The sequence below is a fragment of the Palaemon carinicauda genome, chromosome 31 (genome assembly GCF_036898095.1).
Source record: "Palaemon carinicauda isolate YSFRI2023 chromosome 31, ASM3689809v2, whole genome shotgun sequence".
NCBI lineage: Eukaryota > Metazoa > Arthropoda > Malacostraca > Decapoda > Palaemonidae > Palaemon > Palaemon carinicauda.
In genome coordinates, this window is record NC_090755.1 from 10686927 (window position 1) to 10713402 (window position 26476).

The 26476-nt window shown below is 44.4% G+C and overlaps 1 protein-coding gene across 1 annotated transcript in view; it reads right to left on the reverse strand.

Annotated features, from left to right (window-relative positions):
• LOC137624269 (uncharacterized) overlaps window positions 1–26476 on the reverse strand; it is a 148365-nt gene that overhangs the window by 94397 nt on the left and 27492 nt on the right. The window contains 1 exon segment of the mRNA XM_068354807.1: window positions 18784–18932. Coding sequence (XP_068210908.1) covers window positions 18784–18932 — 149 coding nt within the window.

A 26476-nucleotide genomic window follows, 5' to 3' on the forward strand; every position in this document is an offset into this window, starting at 1 on the left:
TCGGCAGCCATAACGATACGTAAATGATATCGGCCCAAAAAGTGAACCACGAGGGTTCTAAACGCTAAATAATGAATATCCATAATAACAAATAAAATTTAATAATAAAAATAATACATATAGTAACACCGCGAGTGAAACTAAAAGCTCTCAAAACAGGAGTACCAACTGTAAATGGAATCAAGCAAGATCGGTATGAACGAGAGAATAAACTCCTATAATTCAAATATTAAACGATCTAGGTTGCTCAAAACACAGTAAAACCAAGCTTGGTACTTAACTTAGACGGTGTCTCCAGGGAAACCGACGAAGAAGTCATAACCCAATGAAAATAAGTGGAAAAACGAGAGCACAACAAAAAAGCGGGTTACACACAAGACGTGCTAAAAGGAGTTGGGTTCTGAGCGGATGCATTGTTAGTAGTACCGAGTGAGGTTGAACGGCTCTCCTCTATTGGGGTTTCTGTCGTGGATGAATCTAAATAGTGCGGGACCTCTGGATTATACGCCCAATTTTATACCGACACCAATAGGTGAGCGAGCTAGTTAACCTAGCACTCCTTTACATTTTTTCTCTGGTATATTTAGCAGTAAATTACCTAAGAATAAGTGCTAAATGGAGCTTATTCACTGGGCGGCACAGGTTCGAGCCCAGAAATTAATGGAATTAACGAAATATTTGGGGTCTTCATATATCGCGGCTGTTTTCGAAATTTCCGGAAAATCCACGATATATGTATATACATGAGTTATGAAAAAAATCCGCGAAGTCATGAATCCGCGATAGTCGAACCGCGAAGTAGCGAGGGCTCACTGTAATGATGAATGAGGAGAATCTCGATCAGCGGTCTCCTCTATCACGTTCAGTAGTGTTCCACTTTCCATTTTCCTCCCCCTTCCCTTTGGCTGTCTACCTTTCGGCATGTTGTCTCTTCGCTGGCGAGCTTTGGAATGGCTAGGAGTGTCCTCAGACCTCAATTTATACACCCCCTAATCCCACGAGAGCTCCACTGGCGGAGTAGGCGTGCACTAGCGTGAACCATGCGGGATCTGGCGTGAACCGGCGGGAACTGGTGTGAACTGGAGTGAACGATGCGGGAACTGGCGTGAACTGGAGTGAACGATGCGGGAAGTGGCGTGAACGATGCGGGAAGTGGCGTGAACGATGCGGGAAGTGGCGTGAACGATGCGTGAACAGTGCGAGACAATGCGGGAGTACAATGCGTGACAATGTCAGTGGGAAGGCTGCGATGCGCGAACATGTCGTGAACTGGCGTGAACAGTGCGAGACAATGCGGGAGTACAATGCGTGACAATGTCAGTGGGAAGGCTGCGATGCGCGAACATGTCGTGAACTGGCGTGAACAGTGCGTGGAATGCATGGCATGGCACGCATTGGTACGCACTGGCACGCATTGTCCCGCACTGTTCACTCCAGTTCGCGCATCGTTCACGACTATTTTTGGCGTGCCAATGCGTGCCACAAACTTTAAACATTTCAAAGTTCTGGGCACGCATGGCACGCATCGTTCCCGCACTGTTCACGACAATTTCACGACTCGTTCACGCATCAATGCGTGCCACGAATGCGTGCTAGTGTCTCTCCATCACTTTCATTCCCCACAACTCCGATCCATATATCAGTTAGTACAATCACTTTCTCATATAGAACTCTCTTCACATTCATGCCCAACCCTCTATTTTTTACTACTCCCTTAACTGCCCCCAACACTTTGCAACGTTCATTCACTCTCCGACGTACATCTGCTTCCACTCCACCATTTGCTGCAACAACAGACCCCAAATACTTAAACTGATCCACCTCCTCAAGTAACTCTCCATTCAACATGACATTCAACCTTGCACCACCTTCCCTTCTCGTACATCTCATAACCTTACTCTTACCCACATTAACTCTCAAGTCCCTTCTCTCACACACCCTTCCAAATTCTGTCACTAGTCGGTCAAGCTTCTTTTCTGTGTCTGCAACTAGTACAGTATCATCCGCAAAACAACTGATTTACCTCCCATTCATGGTCATTCTTGTCTACCAGTTTTAATCCTCGTCCAAGCACTCGAGCATTCACCTCTCTCACCACTCCATCAACATACAAGTTAAACAACAACGGTGACATCACACATCCCTGTCTCAGCCCCACCCTCACCGGAAACCAATCACTCATTTTATTTCCTATTCTAACACATGCTTTACTACCTTTGTAGAAACTTTTCACTGCTTGCAACAACCTTCCACCAACTCCATATAACCTCATCACATTCCACATTGCTTCCCTATCAAGTCTATCATACGCTTTCTCCAGATCCGTAAACGCAACATACACCTCCTTACCTTTTGCTAAATATTTCTCGCATAACTGCCTTACTGTAAAAATCTGATTCATACAACCCCTACCTCTTCTAAAACCACCCTGTACTTCTAAGATTGCATTCTCTGTTTTATCCTTAATCCTATTAATTATTAAAGTGAACCCTCGTTTATCGCGGTAGATAGGTTCCAGACCCGGCCGCGATAGGTGAAAATCCGCGAAGTAGTGACACCATATTTACCTACTGTATTTATTTAACATGTATATTCAGACTTTTAAAACCTTCCCTTGTACGTAGTACTGTTAACAAACTACCCTTTAATGTACAGAACATTTAATGCATGTACTACAGTACCCTAAACTAAAACAGGAACAAATATTAAAGGTGATTTTATATCATGCGTTTCCTAAACACGCCAAAAAGCACGATAAAAAATGGCAACCAATGTTTTGTTTACAGTACGTTTATCTCTGATCATAATGAAGAAACAAACTCATTTAGTGTAACCATATATGTATAGGTTAGTTTTTGCATCTATTATATTGATTATACAGTACAGTATGTTGATTTTGTTATTACCAGTGTTTTACTTAATTTTTCTTAGGACTTCCAAATGAAATGTTTTTCTTTATGATGCCGCCTGAAACGACGGCGTCATAAAGTACGCTCAGTAAACAACCACGCTCAGAACAAAGAAGGCATTTAACGCGCATGATGAAAGTGATAACTAATGATATTTACAGTAAAAGCATTTACAAAATGTTATTACAAATATTATTTACCGTATCTATATAAAATCATACAGTACATACTGTACGTAGCAAAGCAGGAAAACAACTTACGAGAGAGAGAGAGAGAGAGAGAGAGAGAGAGAGAGAGAGAGAGAGAGAGAGAGAGAGAGAGAGAGAGAGAGAGAGAGAGAGAGATTGTTTTACGTACGTAAATGTAAATTTTAAACAAAAAAAATATGATAGGTTACAACATGTATACTCTTCAGACTTTTAAAATCTTCCCTTTAACTTAATGCATACAGTACTAAACTATAAAACAGGCACAAATATTAAAATGTTAGAATATTAAAGTAAAAAATAAAGATTGTTACTGTACTCACCACGAAAGAAGTTCAAGAAAAACTTGAATGATGATGGCGATGAATTTGCTCCACAGTAGAAATGATGATGATGAAGCTGATGAAGTCTTCTACTGTGCAGCCAATAATAGTATTTTACGTCTCTTCAGACGGAGGTGTCTTTTCCTGGGACACCTCTTCAACTTCTTCCTGAGACACTTATTCAATTTCTTCCGAGGGCATTGTGATCGGAAGTTGCTGCCGCTGCTTCTTTTTTCGCAAGAGCATCCTGTAGGGAGCCATGTGTTCATCAATCTTGCTGCAGAATTGTACAGAACGAACCATATCCTCGTCCCACTCTTGCGACATTTCTTTCATTTCATTCGCAAGCTTGCAGAGCTTGGCAAGCCGTTCTAATGTTAAGCCCGTTTCTTCGACATTTTCTTGGATCTCTTCCTGTGTTTCATTGTCTTCACTGCCCGATTTCGTCAGGTCTTCGAGGTCTGCGGCCGCATAACTTCTACTGTCTTTTAACATATCGAGAAGCGTCACCTTCTCAGCAATCGTCATCATCTTTCGGTGCTGTTTAGGCTCACTACCAGCCTTAGTAGAAGCAGAAGGCTTGGGAGGCATTGTACAGTAGGGTTTGACAGAAAGTTCAACAAAAAGTTCAACTTAAAACAGTCACGCACAGCACAGATTAAAGTTCACAATAACTTAACAACGTCAACACAGCGATACAGCGGGAGACAAAGTGACCGCGGAAAGAGATGCTGCGGGTTGGAGAAGCGGTCAAAACACCAATCACAGGCTAGATTACAAAACTTGGGTTCTGATTCGACATCTATCAGCGCTTGAACCAATCACAACCCGTCTTATATGCTACGTAGGTTACCAATTCAAAGTACAAGATACCCTGCGTACAGTATACTGTACAGTAATAATAATAATAATAATAATGATAATAATAATAATAACAATAATAATTTTAATAACAACAACAACAATAATAATAATAATAATAACAATAATAATAACAGCTTTACGTACGCTATTTTACGCTTTTGTTGTAGGATGTGTGTCTCTCTCTCTCTCGAACGCTTATTCGAAATGTGATTTTTGCAACAAAGAATATTATTGGATGCAGTACTACGTACGTATACATACAAAAGATTCATGGAAAAGAAGCACATCCATTACATTTGTAGTACTGTACAGTACAGTAGTAGCCAACAGCAGCCTTACACCATTCTATTATGGTATGACTGCATCTGATTTGCGTTTCATGTTCTATTTAATTTTACTACGTACTGTATACAGTACTGAATTATCGTATGATCACATTCTCTTTTCGTGTTTTATTTCTTTCTGTGCTTAATCATATGTCATATGTAATGCAATGAACAATCAGTAAGAGCAGATATTACTAATTACAGTATTAATGGAATTACAAGTAACGAAATATCGTATTTGGGGTCTTCAGATATTGCGGTATTTTCGAAATTTCCGGAAAATCCGCGATATGTATATATATATGGGTAATGGAAAAAACCCACGAAGTGGTGAATCCGCGATGGTCAAACCGCAAAGTAGCGAGGGTTCACTGTACTCTACCATACACTTTTCCAACTACGCTTAACAAACTAATACCTCTTGAATTACAACACTCATGCACATCTCCCTTACCCTCATATAGTAGTACAATACATGCACAAACCCAATCTACTGGTACCATTGACAACACAAAACACCTATTAAAGGGATTTTGACGGAGGAAAAATCTACTACTGGGCAAGAGACCTGTGCCGCCCAGTGAAATGCTCCTTTAGTACCATTTCTAAGGTAAATAACTGCTATAATATTACCAGAGAAAAAAATGCATATGAATGCTAGGTTGAACTAGCTCGCTCACCTAGTGGTGTCGGTATAAACTGGGGCGTAATATAATCAGAGGTCTCGCACCATTTAGACATTTCCTCTTCAGAATCCCTCAATAGTGAGGTGCCGTTCAACAACTCCTGCCGCACAGGCCAGTACTACCAACTCTACCCATGCTTGCCCAACACTTCCCATAGCACCCCAAGATTGGGGTCTGTTCAGGGAGGGATAACTAGGGTGGGTTCACTAGGCGGCACAGGTCTCTCACCCAGAAATAGATTTTTCCTCCGTCAAAATCCCTTTTCTGGGCTTGAACCTGTGCCGGCCAGTGAATAAGCTCCTATTAGCACTTATTCTTAGGTAATTTACTGCTAAATATACCAGAGAAAAAATGTAAAGGAGTGCTAGGTTGACTAGCTCGCTCACCTATTGGTGTCGGTATGGAATTGGGCGTATAATCCAGAGGTCCCGCACCATTTAGATTCATCCACGACAAAGACCCCCAATAGAGGAGAGCCGTTCAACCTCACTCGGCACCACCAACTCTGCATCCGCTCAGAACCCAACTCCTTTTTAGCACGCCTGTGTGGTAACCCGCTAGTTTGTGCTCTCGTGTTTTTGCCTTATTTTCCTTGTGATTAGGGCTTCTACATCGGTTTCCCAGGAGACACCGTCTAAGTTAAGTACCAAGCTATGTTTTGCTGTGTTTTGAGCAATCTAGATCGTTTAATATTTAAGTTATAAGAGTTTATTCTCTTCGATCATCTCGGTCTTGCTCGATTCCGCTTACGGTTGGTACTCCTGTTTCGAGAGCTTTTAGTTTCACTCGCGGTGTTACTAAGTGTATTATTTTTATTATTAGTTTAATTTTTATATGTTTTATAGTGGATATTCATTATTTAGCTTTTAGAGCCCTTGTGGCTCATATTTAGGGCCGATATCAGATTACGTATCGTAGGTGGCTTGCCGGCCTTCGGCCATCAGGTTGTTGTCCTTCGGGATTTATTCATTATTTCGCATGCCTTGCCCTAATTTTTTATGTGTATATTTATATATTTTTCAACGCTATTACTTTTATAATGAATATTTGTGCTTATTACTCCGTATGATCTGTTTTGGTAGTGTTTGGGGATCGTCAGTTGGTAGCCCTGCTGCTCCGTGTCACGTGATCCTCCCCCAAGCTCCCCCTCTCGCTAGGTTGGTGGCTAGGCTTCTCTCCCCCCTCCCCTAGGGGACCGTTGCCTTCCCTTCCTACAGAGGGGGTAGTTCAGTGTTTATGGACTATGTCCTCTCTCCGGGTGTCCCGGCGGTTTTGTCTCTGTCTAGACTGGTTGGCCACCGGTCAACAGAGTAGGAATCCCGGTGCACCCTATTTTATAAATGTTCACCTATCACACTTTTATTTATGTTATACGAAAACCTCCGGGTTCTGTTGGTGGTTCTTATCTACGGTTATACTCTAGTCTTAAGTTAGACTTATGTTTAGGCCCGGGTCCTCCGGACCCGCCCCTACTTAAGAGTATTATAGTTAAGCTCTAGTCTTAAGTTAGACTTATGTTTAGGCCCGGGTCCTCCGGACCCGCCCCTACTTAAGAGAATTACAGTTTCTCATATACTATTCTTATTACAGATGGTTCATTGCCAGACGACGGCCTGTGCGGCAGTTCTTCACCAGCCTTGTGGCCATACGGTGTGTAGGTCTCACGCCCTCTGCGGAGTACAACTGGAAGATATCGTAGTCTGGCATCCTGATAATTGTATGGTCTGTTTTGACCTCATTACCACCCTTGGATCTGATTCGGTGAGTCCCGTTGGCAATGTTGACTTTTCTAATTATTCTTACTTTTATTTGGTATACATACACTATTTAGTAAGATTTCTATGGTCTTTAAAGGACCTCCTGGACTCTTCCTTTCTTTAATTCCCACTATTATTTCAGGCATCCCCGGAGCAGAAGACTGCGGCTCGGGCCACCCTGAAAGTGTGGGTTGGGGGATTTGCCCGAAATGTGAAATCAAAGCAGCCTTACGTCCTCTCTGAAGACTACTGTGCAATGATTTATCCTAATGCTAAGTCTTCAGCCGCTGTGGCTAGAGCTGTTGCGGCACCCATCATTGCCGACATTGATGCCACTATTTCTGGATTCATCGATCAGGATCAAGATCAAGATACGTCTGATGCCCCCGGAGATCTGGAAGACAATGTTGCCTCCTTGAACTCGGATGTGGAACCCATGTTGTTAGATGATCCGGATGCAGGTAGGGTGGTAAGTGAGGCAGGTGTTACCGGCGCTGAGATTCCTATCCCCAGCCACGCTCTTTCTTCTTCATCTGATCTCTCTTCTTTTCATGGTTTTTCTGGGGACCGCGATTCGTCTCACCGATCACACCCGGTTCCCCCCAAAGATAAATCTAAATCTAGAACTTTGCCAAAAGCTCGTAAGCCCCACAAGGCTTCCCATGGTTCTAAAACGAAAGCAAACCCATCATCTAAGGCTTCCGGCTCCTCCTCTAAGTCTCACGACCCGGGAGTACAATCCGCCACTTCTGCTCCTAACCCGGGCCTTTCCGAATCAGCCATGCTTCGCATTGTGTCAGAGATGCAATCTAAGATTGTGTCAGAAATGCAGGCCAAGATGGACACGATGTTTTCTAACATTGGTCAGAGACTTGGGGCATTAGAGCAAGGTGCTCCGGAGCAAGTTCAAAGCTCTCTCATCCCGGATGCCTCTAAGCTTCCTCCGTTTACCAAGAATAACCCTTGGTGCATGGCTCTTCATTCCCCGTTCTCAGACGGGATGTTAACGTTGGAAGGTCTTGGTACTCGTCCACTAGAGGACTTTGAATTCTTTCCTCCTGGTCTCGCATTTCCGTTTCATGGTTATGCCAGGCTTACCGAGGAAGCTCTGGTTCGGCTGGATAAGGTCCCTAAAGAGACCGTCATTTTCCCAAAGGAACAAGCCCAATCTGTTTGGGCTAGGTTTCTAAATGACATAGGTTGCACCAATACCATGTTGACGCCTCATAAGAGTTCATTTACAATGTTCCTAATGGACAAGAATACCGTGACTCCATGCGTCACTAAGATTGCAGAGCTTGCCTTTCAATACGCTCTGGAGGAGAAGCCCTTGCCTCCCATCCGAGAGGTAGATCCGATCTCCCTCCTTCTTCCTTCAGATAATGAGTGTTGGGACAATGTCCATACCACCTTTACTTCCGGCAAGCTGACAGCGGACTGTGCGTCAGTAATTTTTAGTGAACGGCTTCCCCGTCTCCCGGAATCCCTTATTAAACAGGAGTATGATTCCCGCCTACGTGTTGGTCGAACCTTGAACTTGGCCACTTCTACGGAGTCGATAGCCTTAACTTATGATACTGAGAGTATCTTTAAGTCTCTCAATAAGGCTACTTTGCAGTCTTTGTACTTTGACCTACAGTATATGACTTTGCTCTTGCTAAACGTAGGTGCCGCAAACACGTCCTGGCTGAGGCGACTATTAGGCACGAACCGAATAAACTTATCCGGTCCTCTTGTTGGGGTCCAAATCTTTTCCCTGAGGATCTTGTGAAGGAAGTCTTGACAGAAGCTACAAGAGTTAATCAGAGCCTTAAAGCCCGTTGGGGTTTGACTCCTAAGCGGAAATATGATCCCGCAAGTTACCAAGCCCGTGGTAGGAAGAAGCTCCGCCCGTATACCTCCACTCAGTTCCGGCAACAGCAAAGTAGCTCGTCCGTTTTCCGGCAGCCTCTCCCACCATCTCCTGCTGTTCCTGCACAGCCTTCCACCTCTCAGGCTCCTTCCTCGGACGACTACGTCACCGTTCTGTTCCCTAAGAGCCAGCTTCCCGGTGCCTCCACCACCTCTCCAGCCTTTAACCAATCTTATGAAGCTCAAGGCTCTTCCCAGGGTTATAACAGAGGTAGAGGCTACCACAGTGGTTCATACCAGAACAGAGGTAGGGGTAGATTCTTTCGCAAAGGAAAGAACTTCCGAGGCGGACGTGGAGGCAACTCCTCAAGCCAATACTGAGGTGCAGCGGGTAGGGGGGAGGCTTTATGCCTTCCGCAACAAATGGAGGTTCAGTCCCTGGGCTTTCAGTATCATCTCCAAGGGACTGGGGTGGAGTTGGATTCAAGGACCTCCTCCACCGAACAGATTTCATCAGCATTCCACTCCGGACCTAGTCGAGTTTGTCCAGGACCTGTTACAAAAGAACGCCATACAAGAAACGAAACACCTGAAGTTTCAGGGTCGGCTGTTCAGTGTCCCGAAGAAGGATTCGGACAAGAGAAGAGTGATTCTAGACCTATCCCTTCTCAACTTGTCCATTCAATGCGACAAGTTTCGAATGCTTACCGTCTCGCAGGTGCGGACCTTTCTTCCCCGTGGGGCCGTCACCACCGCTATCGATCTTACAGACACCTATTATCACGTTCCGATAGCGAGACACTTCCGTCCGTATCTAGGCTTCCGCCTAGGAAACAAAAATTACTCCTTCAAGGTGATGCCTTTCGGGCTCAACATCGCCCCAAGGCTCTTCACAAAGTTAGCAGAAGTTGCTGTTCAGGAACTCAGAAATCAAGGGATTCAAGTAGTAGCCTATCTGGACGACTGGCTCATTTGGTCAGACACCTCCCAAAATTGCCTAAAAGCCACTCACAAAGTCATCCAATACCTTCAATCTCTAGGCTTTCAGATCAACTTCAAGAAGTCCCATCTTCTTCCGAAATCAAAGTTCCAATGGCTCGGCCTGCAATGGGATCTTATATCTCACACTGTGTGTCTTCCCAAACCCAAGAGGTTAGAGATTGCAATGAACACCAAACGCTTTCTCAAAGACAAAGTGAGTTCCAGACGGCTCCAAGAGAGGATCCTAGGGTCCCTTCAATTTGCTTCAGTGACGGATCTACTTCTGAAAGCGAAGTTGAAAGATATCAATCGTGTCTGGCGTTCGAGGGCGAATCGGAAGCTCCGGGACAGGAAAGTCTGCCTTCCTCCCATTCTCCGGGAAAGACTTCTACCTTGGACAAAGGCCAGCAATCTGTCAAAGTCAGTTCCCCTTCGATTTCCGCCTCCGAAGTTAATCATTCACACGGACGCATCCCTATCAGGTTGGGGAGGCTATTCTCAGCACAGGAAAGTTCAAGGTCTTTGGTCTCCCTTATTCCGCCAATTTCACATCAATGTGCTGGAGGCCATGGCAGTTCTACTAACCCTGAAACGTCTCTCTCCATCCAAGAGACAACACCTTCGTCTGGTTCTCGACAGGGAAGTGGTGGTCCGCTGCCTCAACAGAGGCGGATCAAAATCAGGGCCTCTGAACCATGTTCTAGTAGCCATATTCTCCCTAGCAGCCTCGAACCGTTGGCATCTTTCAGCTGTCCACCTGGCGGGAGTCCGGAACGTAGTTGCAGACGCCCTGTCCCGGACCTCCCCTCTAGAGTCGGAATGGTCACTCGATCAAAAGTCATTCCGGTGGATTCTCTCTCGGGTTCCGGGTCTCCAAGTAGACCTCTTCGCCACGGAGTCCAACCACAAATTGAGAGTATATGTGGCTCCCAATCTAGACCCTCAGGCCTACGCCACAGACGCCATGTCACAGAATTGGGACAACTGGGAAAGGATTTATCTCTTTCCCCCGGTGAATCTTTTACTGAAAGTCTTAGACAAACTGAGATCCTTCAAGGGACGAGTAGCCTTGGTCGCACCCAACTGGCCCAAGAGCAATTGGTACCCTCTCCTGCGAGAGTTGAGACTACATCCTCACCCGATACCCAATCCGGTTCTGTCTCAGATAGTACAAACACGCGTTGTGTACGCTTTCTCAAACATTCAGAGCGCCCTAACTTTATGAACTTCATGAAGTTTGCGGCCATGCATGGTGCCAATATCGATCCTCGAAACACCCTGTTCCTAGAATCAGATAAACGGGATTCCACCATCCGCCAATATGATTCTGCAGTTAAAAAGTTGGCTAAATTTCTGATAGACTCAGACGTACACTGTATGAACTTGAACCTTACAGTCACTTTCTTTAGAACTTTATTAGAATCAGGTCTGGCAGCCAATACTATCACCACTATTAAATCTGCTTTGAAAAAGATCTTCCTAGTGGGTTTTAACATAGACTTAACCGACTCTTTGTTAGCTTCAATTCCAAAAGCCTGTGCCAGACTGAAACCGGTTACTCGTCCTACCCCGGTTACCTGGTTCCTTAATGATGTGCTCAAATTGGCTTCTGATACCATTAACAGTTCTTGTGATTATATTCCCCTTCTCAGGAAAACACTTTTCCTTGTGAGTTTGGCTTCCGGGGCAAGAATTTCTGAACTGGCAGCTTTGTCAAGAGACCCGGGTCATATTGAGTTCCTTCCTTCGGGAGAGGTCCTTCTTTCACCTAACAAATTCTTTTTAGCTAAGAACGAAGACCCTCAGAACAGATGGTCCTCCTGGAAAATTGTTCCCCTCACGCAAGATCCGTCTCTGTGCCCTGTTACTGCTCTTAAGTCTTATTTATCCCGGACCTCCTCTAACTCCTCCGGGCCTCTATTCGTTAGAGAACAAGGCGGTACCATTACCATTAAAGGGATCAGGCAACAAATTTTGTATTTTATTAAACAAGCTAACCCTGACTCTTTTCCTCTTGCACATGATATTAGAGCAGTTGCTACTTCGGTGAACTTTTTTCACCACATGAATTTTACGGATCTTTCTAGGTACACAGGGTGGAAGTCACCGTCAGTGTTCAAGAAACACTATCTTAAACATTTGGAAGCCCTTAAATTTCCTACGGTAGCTGCAGGGAGCGTAGTTACCCCCAGGTAACTCACATGTTAATTCCTTGTCATTTTATCTCTCCCCCTTACCTGCCTCATTTATACCCTATTTGTATTCGTTGGTTTCGCACCTGGTTACTATTCCTATATTTGTTAATTTTATGACTCCTGAGTATCTGTATATATCATCACTCACGGCATTATTATACCTTACCTTTTTTGTCAATTGTTCTACCAAGTGGATTTATGTTTTTTCCTTTATTTTTCAAGTTTGGTGACATTTCTCTTGTATGTATTCACTGGCCGGCACAGGTTCAAGCCCAGAAAAGGGATTTTGACGTAGGAAAAATCTATTTCTGGGCGAGGGACCTGTGCCGCCCAGTGAACCCTCCCAGCTCCTCTCCCTTGGAGTCCCCAAACTTTGGGTGCTAAGGAGTTGGGTTCTGAGCGGATGCAGAGTTGGTGGTGCCGAGTGAGGTTGAACGGCTCTCCTCTATTGGGGGTCTTTGTCGTGGATGAATCTAAATGGTGCGGGACCTCTGGATTATACGCCCAATTCCATACCGACACCAATAGGTGAGCGAGCTAGTCAACCTAGCACTCCTTTACATTTTTTTCTGGTATATTTAGCAGTAAATTACCTAAGAATAAGTGCTAATAGGAGCTTATTCACTGGGCGGCACAGGTCCCTCGCCCAGAAATAGATTTTTCCTACGTCAAAATCCCTTTTCTGGGCTCAACCTGTGCCGGCCAGTGAAATAGTACAAGAGAAACGAACCCAAACTTCAGTATATATGAGGGAACGATTTAAAATCAAAATAACATAAAAGTAGTTTAATCAAGATTTGTAGTAGTAGACGATAGTCTTCTCATAACATCAAAAACTGACAAGGTATAATATCCCAGGAAGGGATGGCAAAATGTAAAAATAAAATTGATAATCAAAATTATGATCAGAGATCAGAACATCTTAGATAATAACATATAAAACTGGATATAAAAGGAATACAATTCGCAGGACAAAATGTAAATTTGATAATTAGTAATAGAGATAAACAATATCCTAAGACATGGGGACACCCTTGGGTGTGACATAACAAACTGAACTCAGGTAGGAACTGTAAGTGAGGCAGGTAAGAGGAAGAAGATGGCAAGACATAATAAATTTAGGAATGAATTTGTTTGGGGGATACCACGCTCCCTACGGCTACAGTAGCGAGTTTAAGGGCCTCTAGATGTTTAAGATAGTGCCGTCTGAACACTGACGGGGATTTCCATCCGGTGTATTTAGTAAGATCTGCAAAGTTCATGTGATGGAAAAAATTTATTGAGGTTGCTACCGCCCGTATGTCATGGACGTGAGGGAAAGACTCAGGATTAGCCTGTTTGATAAAATACAAAATCTGTTGCCTGATCCCTTTTAAAGTTATAGTCTCTCCCTGCTCTCTAACAAACAAGGGCCCTGAGGTCTTATAGGAAGTCCTCGATAGAAAGGACTTTAGAGTGGTGACAGGACACAGGGAAGGATCCTGAGGGAGCGGAATAATTTTCCAGGAGGACCATCTGTTCTGAGGGTATTCATTTTTGGCCAAGAAGACTTTGTCTGGGGAGAGGAGAACTTCTCCTGATGGAAGGAACTCAATGTGGCCTGGATCTCTTGACAAGGCAGCTAATTCCGAAATTCTAGCACCGGATGCTAAACTCATAAGAAATAGAGTTTTTCTGAGCAGAGGTATATACTCACATGAGTCGTTGATGGTTTCTGACGCCAGTTTAAGAACATCATTGAGAAACCAGGAAACCGAGCTAGGACGAATGGATGGTTTCAGTCTGGCACAGGCTCTTGGAATTGAAGCTAGCAATGAGTCTGTTAGATCTATATTAAACCCGAACAGGAAAATTTTCTTCAAGGCAGACTTGATAGTAATAATAGTGTTAGCTGCCAAACCTGACTCAAACAAGGTTCTGAAAAAGGTAACCGTTAGGTTTAATGTCATAAAGACAACATTAGAATCCTTCAAAAACTTTGCTAGTTTTTTGACTGCCGAGTCATATTGACGAAGAGTGGAGTCTCTCTTATCTGATTCTAAGAATAAAGTATTCTGGGGATCTATGTTAGCCCCTTTGTGTGCCGCAAACTTCATGAAGTCCATAAAGTTAGGGCGTTCTGAATGTTTGAGGAAGCGAACACAGTGCGCGTTTGTACTATTTGAGTCAAAGTCGGGTTGGGAATCTGGCGAGGGCGAAGACACAGCTCCAGTAAAAGAGGAAACCAATTGCTCTTGGGCCAATTGGGGGCTACCAGGGCTACTTGACCTTTGAAGGTTCGAAGTTTGTCCAGCACCTTCATCAATAGGTTCACCGGTGGGAAAAGATAAATCATTTCCCAGGTGTTCCAGTTCTGAGACATGGCATCTGTGGCGTAAGCCCGAGGGTCCAGGTTGGGAGCCACATAACATTTTAGTTTGTGGTTGGACTCCGTCGCGAAGAGATCTACCTGGAGGTCCGGGACCTGGGAGAGGATCCACCGAAACGATTTTTGATCTAGTGACCATTCTGACTCCAACGGGGTCGTCCTTGAGAGTGCGTCTGCCACAACGTTCCGAACTCCAGCCAGATGGACAGCTGATAGGTGCCATTGGTTTGAGGCTGCTAGGGAAAAGATCGCTACCATCACATGGTTGATGGTGCTTGACTTGGAGCCTCCTCTGTTTAGGCAACGGACTATGACTTCGTTGTCGAGAACTAGTCTCAGGTGTCGCTTCTTGGCCGGGGAAAGACGTTTTAAAGTTAGTAAGACCGCCATGGCTTCTAGGACATTTATATGGAACTGTTGGAACATTGTGGACCAAAGGCCCTGAACCTTCCTGTGTTGGGAATAACCTCCCCAACCTGATAGGGAGGCATCCGTGTGGATGACTATCTTTGGAGGAGGGTACTGTAACGGAACTGATTTCGATAGGCTCTTGGTGGTTGTCAATGGGAGAAACCTCTTCCGAAGAATGGGAGGAAGACGGGTCTTCTTGTCTCGAAATTTGTTGTTCGCTCTGGAGCGCCAAACCCGGTTTATGTCCTTCAGTTTCGCTTTCAGTAGAAGGTCTGTCACTGAAGCGAATTGTAGGGATCCTAGGATCTTTTCTTGATTCCTTCTGGATGTTATCTTTACCCTGAGAAAGCGTTTGGTATTCTTCGCAATCTCTATTCTCTTGGATCTGGGAAGACATAGGGTGTGAGAGCGTAGGTCCCACTGTAATCCCAGCCACTGAAACTCGGTTTCCGGAGTTAGGCGGGACTTTTTGAAATTGATTTGGAATCCCAGAATCCCGTGATCCCTTTCCACGGGAGAAATATCTCCCCTTGCCTCTGTTCTGAAAGGAACCTCTTGATCCATGGCCCCTGCCTCGCTGGTATCCTTGAGAGGCACCCCGGAACTCATAGGTAGGGTAGTAAGCCGGTGAGGTGAACGTACTTGAAGCCATCTGGCTTTTAGGGACGAGAACATATTCCTCTTGGGGCTGAGGTTTGGAGGTGGAGGGTTGGATAGTCTGAGCAACCGGGATTGGTTGGACTACCTGGAGAGGTTGGCGGAACTGGGGAGAACTGCTATTCTGCTGGCGGAACTGTGCAGAACTATAAGGACGTAACCTTTTCCTGCCCCGGGATTGAACGTTTGACTGTTCGAATTTCCGTTTGGGAGTGAGACCCCAACGGACCTTGAGGCTCTGGTTAACCCTGGCAGCTTCGCTCAACACCGAATTGACTATGTCCTCCGGGAACAGGTCCGGACCCCAAGCGGAGGCTTTAATGAGCTTATTTGGCTCATGGCGGATAGTAGCCTCTGACAAAACATGCCTACGGCAACGTCTTTTGGCTACCACGAAGTCATAGCAATCCGATAACAAGGATTGTAAGGCGGCCTTTGTCAAGACCTTAAAGACGTGTTCCTCCTCAAAGTTGAGGGAAAGCATCTCTGACATCGTCGCAATGTTTAGGCTCCTGCCAAATCTAGACCGGGACTCGAACTCGAGTCGAATTAAGGTTTCGGGAAGTCTTGGAAGACGTTCGCTAAATTGCGCTGACGCACAATCAGCGGATAATTTGCCAGAGGTAAAGGTTGACTGGATGTTAAGCCAACATTCGTTATCTGATGGGAGCAGAAGAGATGTAGGGTCTGTCTCCCGAAGCTGGGGCAAAGGTTTGTCTTCGGCCACTGCCTGAAGAGCTAAGTCCACCATTTTGGTGACGCAAGGAGTAGGGGTTTGCTCGTCCACAAGAAACATAGTGTAAGTGCTCTTGTGGGGAGTTAGCATGGTGTTCGTGCAACCCCACTCGTTCAGGGTTCTAACCCAAACAGACTGAGCCTGTTCTTTTGGGAAGATAACGGTCTCCTTAGGGACCTTATCTAGCGGGACAAGAGCTTCTTTCGTCAGCCGGGCGAAGCCGGGGAAGGGGAATTGAAGGCCGGGAGGGAAGAACTCAAAGTCTTCGATGGGCCGGGTTCCGAAGCCTTCAATAGTCAACATCCCGTCAGTGAAAGGGGAGTGGAGCGCCATTTTCCACGGGTTATTTTTAGTGAAAGGCGGGAGTTTTGAGGCGTCCGGGATGAGGAACTGCTGTTGTTGAGGCAGTCCTTCTAAGGTGTCCAGTCTCCTGGTAACGGCAGATAGCATTGAGCTCATCTGTTCTGAGACAACCCTTGACATCATATTAATGAGAGCCACCGGGTCAAAAATGGCCGGGGCAACTGAGGAAGTTGGCTGCACTCCCGGGTCCTGAAAAGTAGAGGAGGTGCTAGCTGAGCCACTTGGGGCTCCGAGGAGGGAAGCCTTTTTTGACTTGGTCGTTTTGGGTAGTTTAGGATTCTTGCAAGTCCTAACTAAGGGTCTCTTCTGAGACTCAACCTTGGGAGGAACCGGGTGTGATCTTGGGATAGATTCATGGTTCGCATCAAAACCTAGAAAGGAAGAAGTATTAGATGACGAAGAAAAAGAGGGGCTAAGAAGAGGGATCTTAGCGCCGGACCCACCTGCCTCACCTACCTCCTTACCTAGCTCCGGTTCGTCTAAAACCATAGGTTCTAAGTCCAAATTTAGAGCTGCAACATTGTCCTCAATGGGGTCGGGGTCGTCACCGGGGTCAGTATCCTGATCAAGAAGAGCAAGGCCAAGGGTTGCTGCAATGTCGGCAATAATAGGGGCTGCCACTTCTTTAGGCACTTCTGCAGAAGATTTCGCGTTGGGATAAATCAGGTTGCAGTATTCAGAAAGAACATAAGGCTGCTTGGCCTTGACGTTACGGGCGAAGCCGCCTACCCAAACTTTCAAGGTGGCTCTTGCTGTGGTCTTAGCTGCTTGAGAACTCTGAAAGAGCAGGGATATGGTTAGCAAACCCGGGAGACGGAGCTCGAGAGAAATGATAACCAAAGGTTCATTATATAAAGCAAGATGAATGCAAGTAGAAAAACGACCAATAGAGGACTCACTGATTCCGAGAAGAGGGTGGTGACAAGGTCGTAACAGACAAGGCAGTTGTCGGGGTGCCAAACTATAAGGTCATCCATTTGGACCCCGCAGTTGGCGTGAGATCTACAGACCTCATGTCCGCAGGGCTGTTGAAGGACCGCCGCGCAGGCTGTCATCTGACAGCGGACCACCTGTAAAAGGAATAGTCTATGAACACCTAATTAAGATCTCTAAGAAGGAGCAGCGAGCCGGGAAACCACGAACGGTTAAGAATAAATCACTCTGAATTAATAAAACAAAGGCTACACTGCCCATTCACGCTTAAAACTCATGGATATAGTACTTAACTTCGATGGAGTAACTTGGGATTCCGACATCGATGCGTAGAAAGGGAGAAATTACCAAAAAACACCGAGTCAAACACAACAAAGAAAGGGAGTTGTTGAACGGCACCTCATTATTGAGGGATTCTGAAGAGGAAATGTCTAAATGGTGCGAGACCTCTGATTATATTACGCCCCAGTTTATACCGACACCAATAGGTGAGCGAGCTAGTTCAACCTAGCATTCGTATGCATTTTTTTCTCTGGTAATATTATAGCAGTTATTTACCTTAAAAATGGTGCTAAAGGAGCATTTCGCTGGCCGGCACAGGTTGAGCCCAGAAAACAATCTCACCAACCATTCAAGTACTGTCACACCCCCTTCCTTCAACATCTCAGCTCTCACACCATCCATACCAGATGCTTTTCCTACTCTCATTTCATCTAGTGCTATCCTCACTTCCTCTATTGTAATCTCTCTCTCATTCTCATCTCCCATCACCCCGCACCTCAACACTTGCAACAGCAATTATATCTGGCTCCCTATTATCCTCAACATTCAGTAAACTTTCAAAATATTCCACCCAGCTTTTCCTTGCCTCCTCTCCTTTTAACGACCTTCCATTTCCATCTTTCACTGTCTCTTCAATTCTTGCGCCAGCCTTCCTTACTCTCTTCACTTCTTTCCAAAACTCCTTCTTATTCTCTTCATATGACTGACCGGGGGTAATAACCAAGTGATACCTCTGCATGTAAAATTTTCTGACATATCCCTCACAGAAATATCCCAAGTAGAAATATTCCTAGAAGAACTTCCATCAGGACACTACGACTCGAGCCCACAAAAAACTAGGACATGAAATATTAAAGTTCTAACCAAAACTGTAAGAAGTCTGAATTTAAAAAATTTAAAGCCAGAGCTCCTTAAACAATTGAGATTTAACTTACCTTTTTCTGATTATCCAATTTAAGTTTGACAGAGCCATCTTTTACAACTTTCTCTTCCTGAAGAACATCTAATGGTTCATCTTTTATTTCCAATTTCACTTCATGATCTAATGGTTCATCTTTTATTTCCAATTTCACTTCATGATCACCTATGGGAAAGAGAAAAAAAATATAACTAAAAAAAATAAACAAACATATTGTACACAGAAATATACATACAGAAACAATTACTAGTCAGTTGACTAAAGTAGCATTCAATTGTTCTAAACCAAATATAATAAATACCTTTGCATTTTCAGTTTACACTTGAAAGTATTATAATAATAATAATGTTTATTGGACAAAAAAATATTTACATACAAAGATTTACAAAAAGAAAAAAAAAGACTTAGTCCAAGCCCATGTGGAGCAGAGCTCTTCGGGCAATAATACAACTAAAATAATATCATCAATTAAGTAAAAATAAAAAATAAAGTAAATATGGATATACTGTAGATATACAAAATGTACGCATACATAAACATAATCATATGTATACAAATAGATACATATAAATGAGATTCTTAGCCTAAAAACAAATGGAAATGCATATTTATATGATAAAGAAGGATGGTATATGAAAGCTAATGGTATATACATTGAAAAACTGTAGATATTAAGCAAAAAACTCAGTAAAAGAATTAGTTTTACAAATAAAAATATTCTAAACAATGAAACATACTTGCGTTGTGGTTAGGTAGGCAAGTATAAATATTTATTAACAAAGTTTAATACCCAGATAACAGGGGATTTGTATATGATTTCTTAAAAGATCGAACGCTAAGCAATGCCTTTAGATAAGCGGGCAGAGTATTCCAAAGTTTAATACCTTGGTATAGATACGATTGCTCGCATCTATTAATACGTATGAAAGGAAGAGTTAAGTTTGTATTTATTGTTCCATATGGATGAACTCATTGTTCCTGAATTATTTTTCGTCTTAAATCTGGAAATTTGTTCAAAATAAGTGTTTGGAACATCATATTCATTAAGGAGAGCTTATAAGTGTCTTCCAGCTTCAATATCGAGAGAGACCGGAAAAGTGGCGATGTATGAGCTAAGTAATCTCTGGAGCTTATGATTCTTACCAGTCTTTTTTGAATTACAATTAATGGTTGCAAGACATTTCTACTACTACTCCCCCACGCCATATTGCAGTAATTTAGGTGAGGAGATACTAACGAGTGATACAATTGTTTTATAATATATAAGGGGAAATACTCTTTTAATCTATATATGATACCCATTACTTTGGAAATTTTTTTAACCGTCATATTTACATGCTCACAGAAAGTTAGTTTATTATCAAGAATTATCCCTAAAAATTTACCGCTGGACTTCTGATCCAGAGTGTGATTTCCTATAGCAACCCTTATGTTATCCGGAACTCTACATATAGAAAAGATTATAAAGTATGTCTTTCTTTCATTTAAGGTTAACTTATTTGCTAGTAGCCAGTTTTTTACATGAGTTAAATCAGCAGTTAGTGTATCACAGAGGGAGTAGATATTTTTATGTCTAAAATGAAGCGTGGTGTCATCGGCAAAGAGTATGGAGCTTAACCTACCTACTGATCGAGGTAGATCATTGATATAGGCGAGGAAAAATAAGGGGCCAAGGATCGATCCCTGGGGAACACATATTTTGACATCCATAACCTCTGAGAGATGGCCATCGAGGGTCACAAATTGTTTTAGACTCATTAAGTAGGATTTTAGTAAGAGTAACGCATTTCCACGTATTCCATAATGTTCGAGCTTTTTAAGCAGCACAACTTAGTATATTATTCTTATTGGGCTCAAGCCATGTCGTCCTGGTGGAAGTTCCTATAAGCAGCTTCCTAAGGAATATATGTACTAGTGATATTCCTAGAAAATTTTACCTTTAGGTCTCCAGAATTCTAACTCCTGGCACGAATATCCTTAAATTTCTCTCAAGGATATCGCATAATATCAGAGGACGTATTCTTGACACGCCACATAGCAATCTGCACCCCTAATAGCGTTTACGCTTCTGACAATTCTGATAGTTTTTCAAGGATTATTATGCAATCTCCAGCTTCTTTCACCTCGGGAGAGTAGAGCATTGAATCTTTGCAATAGGTGTAATTTAGCTCCAGTCTCACAGTGAAATTAGAGTAATTTATTGTGCTTAGGACCAAGGCCTGTTACCGGAGGCGCCATGGGCGCTGTCGTTCGTTAGGCATGTGTTATTTAGTTAGCAGAACGACATTCCTGGTTTAAATAGCATAAATAATTTAATTATGAAAGCTATTTAGGCAATTTATACTTGTAAAGATATTATATGCATAATTTTCCTTTTTCTATGTCGATCGTATATGTCATAATATGATATTTTCATAATAAAATAAATATTTGAACATACGTTCTTCTATAATGGCAGAGCCATTGCCTTCCTTTGAGCCGGCGTCCTGCAACCTCACCATTGCCGGTGGGTTACGGGGGGCCGGCTAGACTCCCTCTCTGCAGCTGTTGTGCGGCTGTCGGCGACCAAGCTGCAGGCAGCCAAGACAACTGCCTGCGACGATGTGTTTTGCATACTGTCGACAGGTATGACGGCCGGCAGCGGCTGTGCAAGCTGCTAGTGGTCATGCCATTTGTCGGCAGCCATGATGGCTGTGGGTGGGAAGTCCCTTCTGTCACTAGGTTCTTCAGTTCTCCCTTGGACTGCTGGCCACAAGTTCTGTTGTCGGGGTATTACTCTGGCTGCATTCTACCGGCAATAGTACTGCGGCTGGATGGAAGCCTGAAAGTTACATTCTCCCCTTCCATTTGAACCTTCTTTCTGGAGAAAGGTAGTAAATTGTACTTTTACATCCTTGATTACTGTATACATACACAGTAATAAAGCAGCCGTCACTCCATGCTGTCTCTCTCCCTTTAGCTTGAATGTTGGCTGTGTCGGCAGAGCTAGCTATGCCGGCTGTATTACAGTTTATGTTTATACAGGTAGTCAGTATATTTGCAGTATAGGATTATACTGCAGATAGAAAACTATTGTATATATTATCCTAGCAGTTATTTTTCAATATATTTTGGGTATCCTTGGCCGGGTGTTTGCTGAGACCATTACTATATTGAAAGAATAGAATTTCTTCAATATTCTGATTAGAAATAAGTTGTCTTTTACCCTATAATATTAAATATTTTAAAGGGCTGCTGGTATTACACTTCTAACCCTAAAAGGGTAGAACCCTTATCCTTGAGATTCCCTGATCAGGAAACACTATGATTTAATATTGTAAGGTCACAGCAAACAGGCTGGGTGGGATATACAAATATATGTCTTTTATTCTTCTTACCACCTAGTAGGCCGGCAGCCAGTAAGCTGACGACAGCCAGCGACAGGCGAGCTACCGCCCACCATCACAGCCGACATTATGTTGACTGAACTGTCCCTGGTGGTAACCTTGCCGGCAATATGCCGGGTAGAACTACAGTATATGACTATACAGTAGCCAGTATGTTTGCAATATAGATCATACTGCAAACAGAAAACTACAGTATATATTATACAGTACAGTAGTCTATAATTTTTCAACACTATCTTGGGTATCCTTGTGCAGACTTCTGCTGGTACCGTTCCTATATACTTATGTATACTTATGTTTGTTCATACAATACATGTTAACCTTGAAGCCCCTTTTCTACTGTCTAAAATGATTCTTCCCTGTAGGGGGCAAGAAGCACTAACATCGTTTATGTTTAGTGATGATGACGGATAACGGTAACATCATTTGTCTCAAATGGTCCAAATGATCATAGAAAATCCAGATACATTAATGCTCTGGTATGCTTCCATCAGAACGAAATGGCTTACAAAAAACGGATTTTGACAGAAGCGAAAAATCTATTTTTGGGTGAGATGGCCATGTCGTCCTGATGGACCCACCCTTCTTTTCTAAAAGAAAAGATCTTCACAGTATCCCTCCCGAAGTACTGTATCTTTAGCACCATGCTCAATGCTACAAGGAATGTCCGCCATCTTGGATATGGCGCTGTTGTGATACTCAATAGTAGTATCAGAACTAGGGTAACCTTGATACGGCTCCCCTCCTAATTCTGCCACTTTCCCCCTCGATGCGTAAACGCTATTAGGGGTGTAGATTACTATGTGGCATGTCAAGAATACGTCCTCTGATATGCGATACCCTTGAGAGAAATTTAAGGATATTTGCGCCAGGAGTTAGAATTCTGAAGACCTAAAGGTAAAATTCTCTGGGAATATCACTGTAGTACATATATCCCTTAGGAAGCTACTTATAGGAACCTCCATCAGGAAGACATGGCCATCTCACCCAAAAATAGATTTTTCGTTTCACTCAAAATCAATTTTTCTCCAGCTCATTAAATTGAAATCCCAGGATCACCAGCAATAATTGTTCTGTATTTGGTAATACAATAAACATAAAAAATTTTAAGTAATTTTTATTTTTCCTAACATACTTACAGAGAACTACTTTCTTAGGAGTTACTAGTAACTTCCTCTCTACCGACCAGAGTTTTGTGTAGATTACCCCCCACCCCGCTTTCTAAGGAGGCCTACCCCCGGCATTAAGGAATGTGCCCCGAGGGTAGGCTTATCGTAGGTCGATGCCCGGCCGGGTCAGCTTCATCAGTAAGTTCTATTGGATTAGCACAATGCTAGCAAGGGAAGAGAGGCACTCGGGGAAGGAAGGGAGGGCCATTACCCGAAAGTAGTTCTCGGTAAGTATGTTAGGAAAAATAAAAATTACTTAAACTTTTTGATTTGTTCCAACACGAATACTTACCTCGAACTACTTTCTTAGGAGACTTACACTTTAGGAGGGGGGAGTGCTATTCTGACCCCCTGACCCGGGACGTGGAGGCCAAGAGGCCCAGGGATAATGGGACCTACTAGAAAACGGATGCGAGGGTAACTACACAAGAGTTCACGTTAGTGTCTAAGTACTCACCCTTTGAAAAGCTTCTTCTGAAGTTCCTTCCAGTAGCGTAGTCGTGAAGAATGTGTTATCCAATGGTATCAGTCGGTACTCCCCGAAGAGGCAAGGAAGCAACTGGGTAGGAGGAAGGAAACCGCAGTTGTGCCTACCGGTTGCTAGCCTTGATCGCGCCTGGGGCTTTTACCGTTACACCGCTTGGAGGGCGGAGATGACTGTTCCAATGGAGAACCCGTCTAAGGACTTCCTCGAGTAGTCCTTGAGGTAATGGGCAGTAAAGGTTGACTGGTTCGACCAAGTACCTGCTCGCAGGATCTGACCCACTGCCATGTTTTTCTCAAAGGCTAAGAAGGTGCTTAGGCCCCTGATATCATGAGGTCGGGGGGTGCCTGGCACTGCTATGCCATCTTCCTTGTAGGCTCTGGCAATAACTTGTCTCAACCAGAAGGAAATGGTGTTCTTGGAAACTTGTTTCTTATTAATACCTGTGGATACGAAGAGGCTAATGATGCCTGGGCGGAGTTGAGCTGTTCTTTCCAGGTATGTTCTAATAGTTCAAACAGGGCATAATTTTAAATCTTCTGCATTACCCGTCTTAAGGATGGCAGGAATTGAGAAACCTTCGAACTTCGGATCCCAGACTGCTGGGTTCTGAGTCTTAGCCACAAAAGAAGGCACGAACTTGAAGGATACTTCTTTCCACCCCTTCGAATGAGAAACGTCGTATGACAGACCATGGATCTCTCCCACTCTCTTAGCGGACGCCAAGGCCAGCAAGAGGACGGCCTTGAGGGTGAGATCCCTGTCCATGATATCCTTCAAGGGTTCAAAGGGGGGACGACACAGCATCTTCAGGACCTTGGCTAAGTCCCACTGGGGCACCCTACTCGCCTGTGGGGGGCAGGACTGCTCGAAACTCTTGACAAGCATCGCTATGTGTCTCGAGGCCCCCAGGTCGATGCCCTTCAGGAGGAAGACTTGGCCTAAGGCGGCCCGAACTCCTTTTATGGCTGGGATTGACATTCCCACCTTGTCTCTAAGAAATACCAGAAAATCTGCTATGTCTGGGACAGAGGCCTTAAGAGGTTTAATGTGCCTCTCAGAGCACCACTTCGTGAAGGAGGCCCACTTACCCTGGTAGACCGCGGCTGACGACTTTCTCAGGTATAGAGACATTCTCTTAGCCGTGGAAGAAGAATATCCTTCTTTCTTCAGGAGCCGCTCGATAGTCTCCAGGCGGGAAGACGAAGGGAGAGTGGGTTGTCGTGGAGCCTGAGAAAATGAGGCTGATGTAGAAGGTCTGACCTGTCGGGCAGAGGCCACGGCGGTTGACTCGATAGGTCTTTTAGGTCCGCGAACCACTCTCTCTCCGGCCACCAGGGCGCTACCAAAGTCATCTTTAGGTTTCGGGCTGTCCTTACTCTGTTGAGCACTTGTCTTATCAACGTGAAAGGGGGAAAAGCGTACACATCTAGATTGTCCCACTTGTGCTGAAAGGCGTCTTCTAAGGCTGCTTTCGGGTCTGGCACAGGAGAGCAATAGACGGGGAGTTGGGCGTTGAGTTTTGTTGCAAAGAGGTCCATCACCGGGGAACCCCAACGTTGGATGATGAGCTTGGCTACTTCCGGAAGAAGGGACCATTCTGTCCCTAATATCTGGCCCATTCTGCTGAGGCCGTCGGCCAGAACGTTTTTCTTCCCGGGAATGAACCTTGCTAACAACACCACTTGGTTCTCTTCTGCCCAATCTAGAATTTCTATGGTGAGATCACACAACTCCTTCGATTTCAAGCCTCCTTGTTTCTTTATGTATGCCACTACCGTGGCGTTGTCGCACATCAACGCCACGGTGTTTCCCTTTAGTAGACTCGCGAAGTGTAGGCAAGCCTTCTGGACTGCCTTCAACTCCAGGACATTGATGTGGAGTTCTTTCTCCCCGTCCAACCAGGTCCCTCGTGCTGTTTCGTCGAGATGGGCTCCCCATCCTTGGTAGGAGGTGTCTGTGAACAGTAGTAACTCGGGTGGATCGGTCCCGAAGGGCATCCCCTTGAGTGAGTTCGACCGGCAATGCCAACATTCCAGGGAGGGTCTCGTGTTTGGTAGGACTGGGATTAGAACTTGTTGCGAGTCCAGTTGGCACCAGAGGTTCTTCAGGTTCCATTGTATGGATCTGAGCCTTACCCTCCCTTGGGGAACTAGTTTCTCCAATGAGACCAGGTGACCTATCAGCTTCTGCCAGTCTTTCGCTCTCCTGGGGCGCTCTGACAGGAACGGCTGAATGATGTGCATGAGGTTTCTTATCCCGTCCTCCGAAGGGAAGGCTTTTCCCAGAATGGTGTCTAATGTCATTCCCAAGTAGTTCATTCTGGTGGATGGGGATTGATCATGATGCCCAGATCCTTGCAAAACAGGAGGAGTTTTCTCCCTTGTTCCTCCAAGAGGACCTTTCAGGCGGAAAGAAGCAACCAGTCGTCCAGGTATCTGATGAGGCGAATGCCTCGTTCGTGAGCCCACACTGAGACAGTCGTGAAGACTCTCGTGAACACCTGGGGCGCTGTTGACAGACCGAAGCAAAGGGTCCTGAATTGCAGGATCTGGGAGCCCCATTTCACCCGGAGGAACTTTTGACTCGAGGGGTGGACCGGAATTTGGAAGTATGCGTCCTTGAGGTCTATGGTCATCATGTAATCTTTCTCCCTCAAGGACAGCAGAA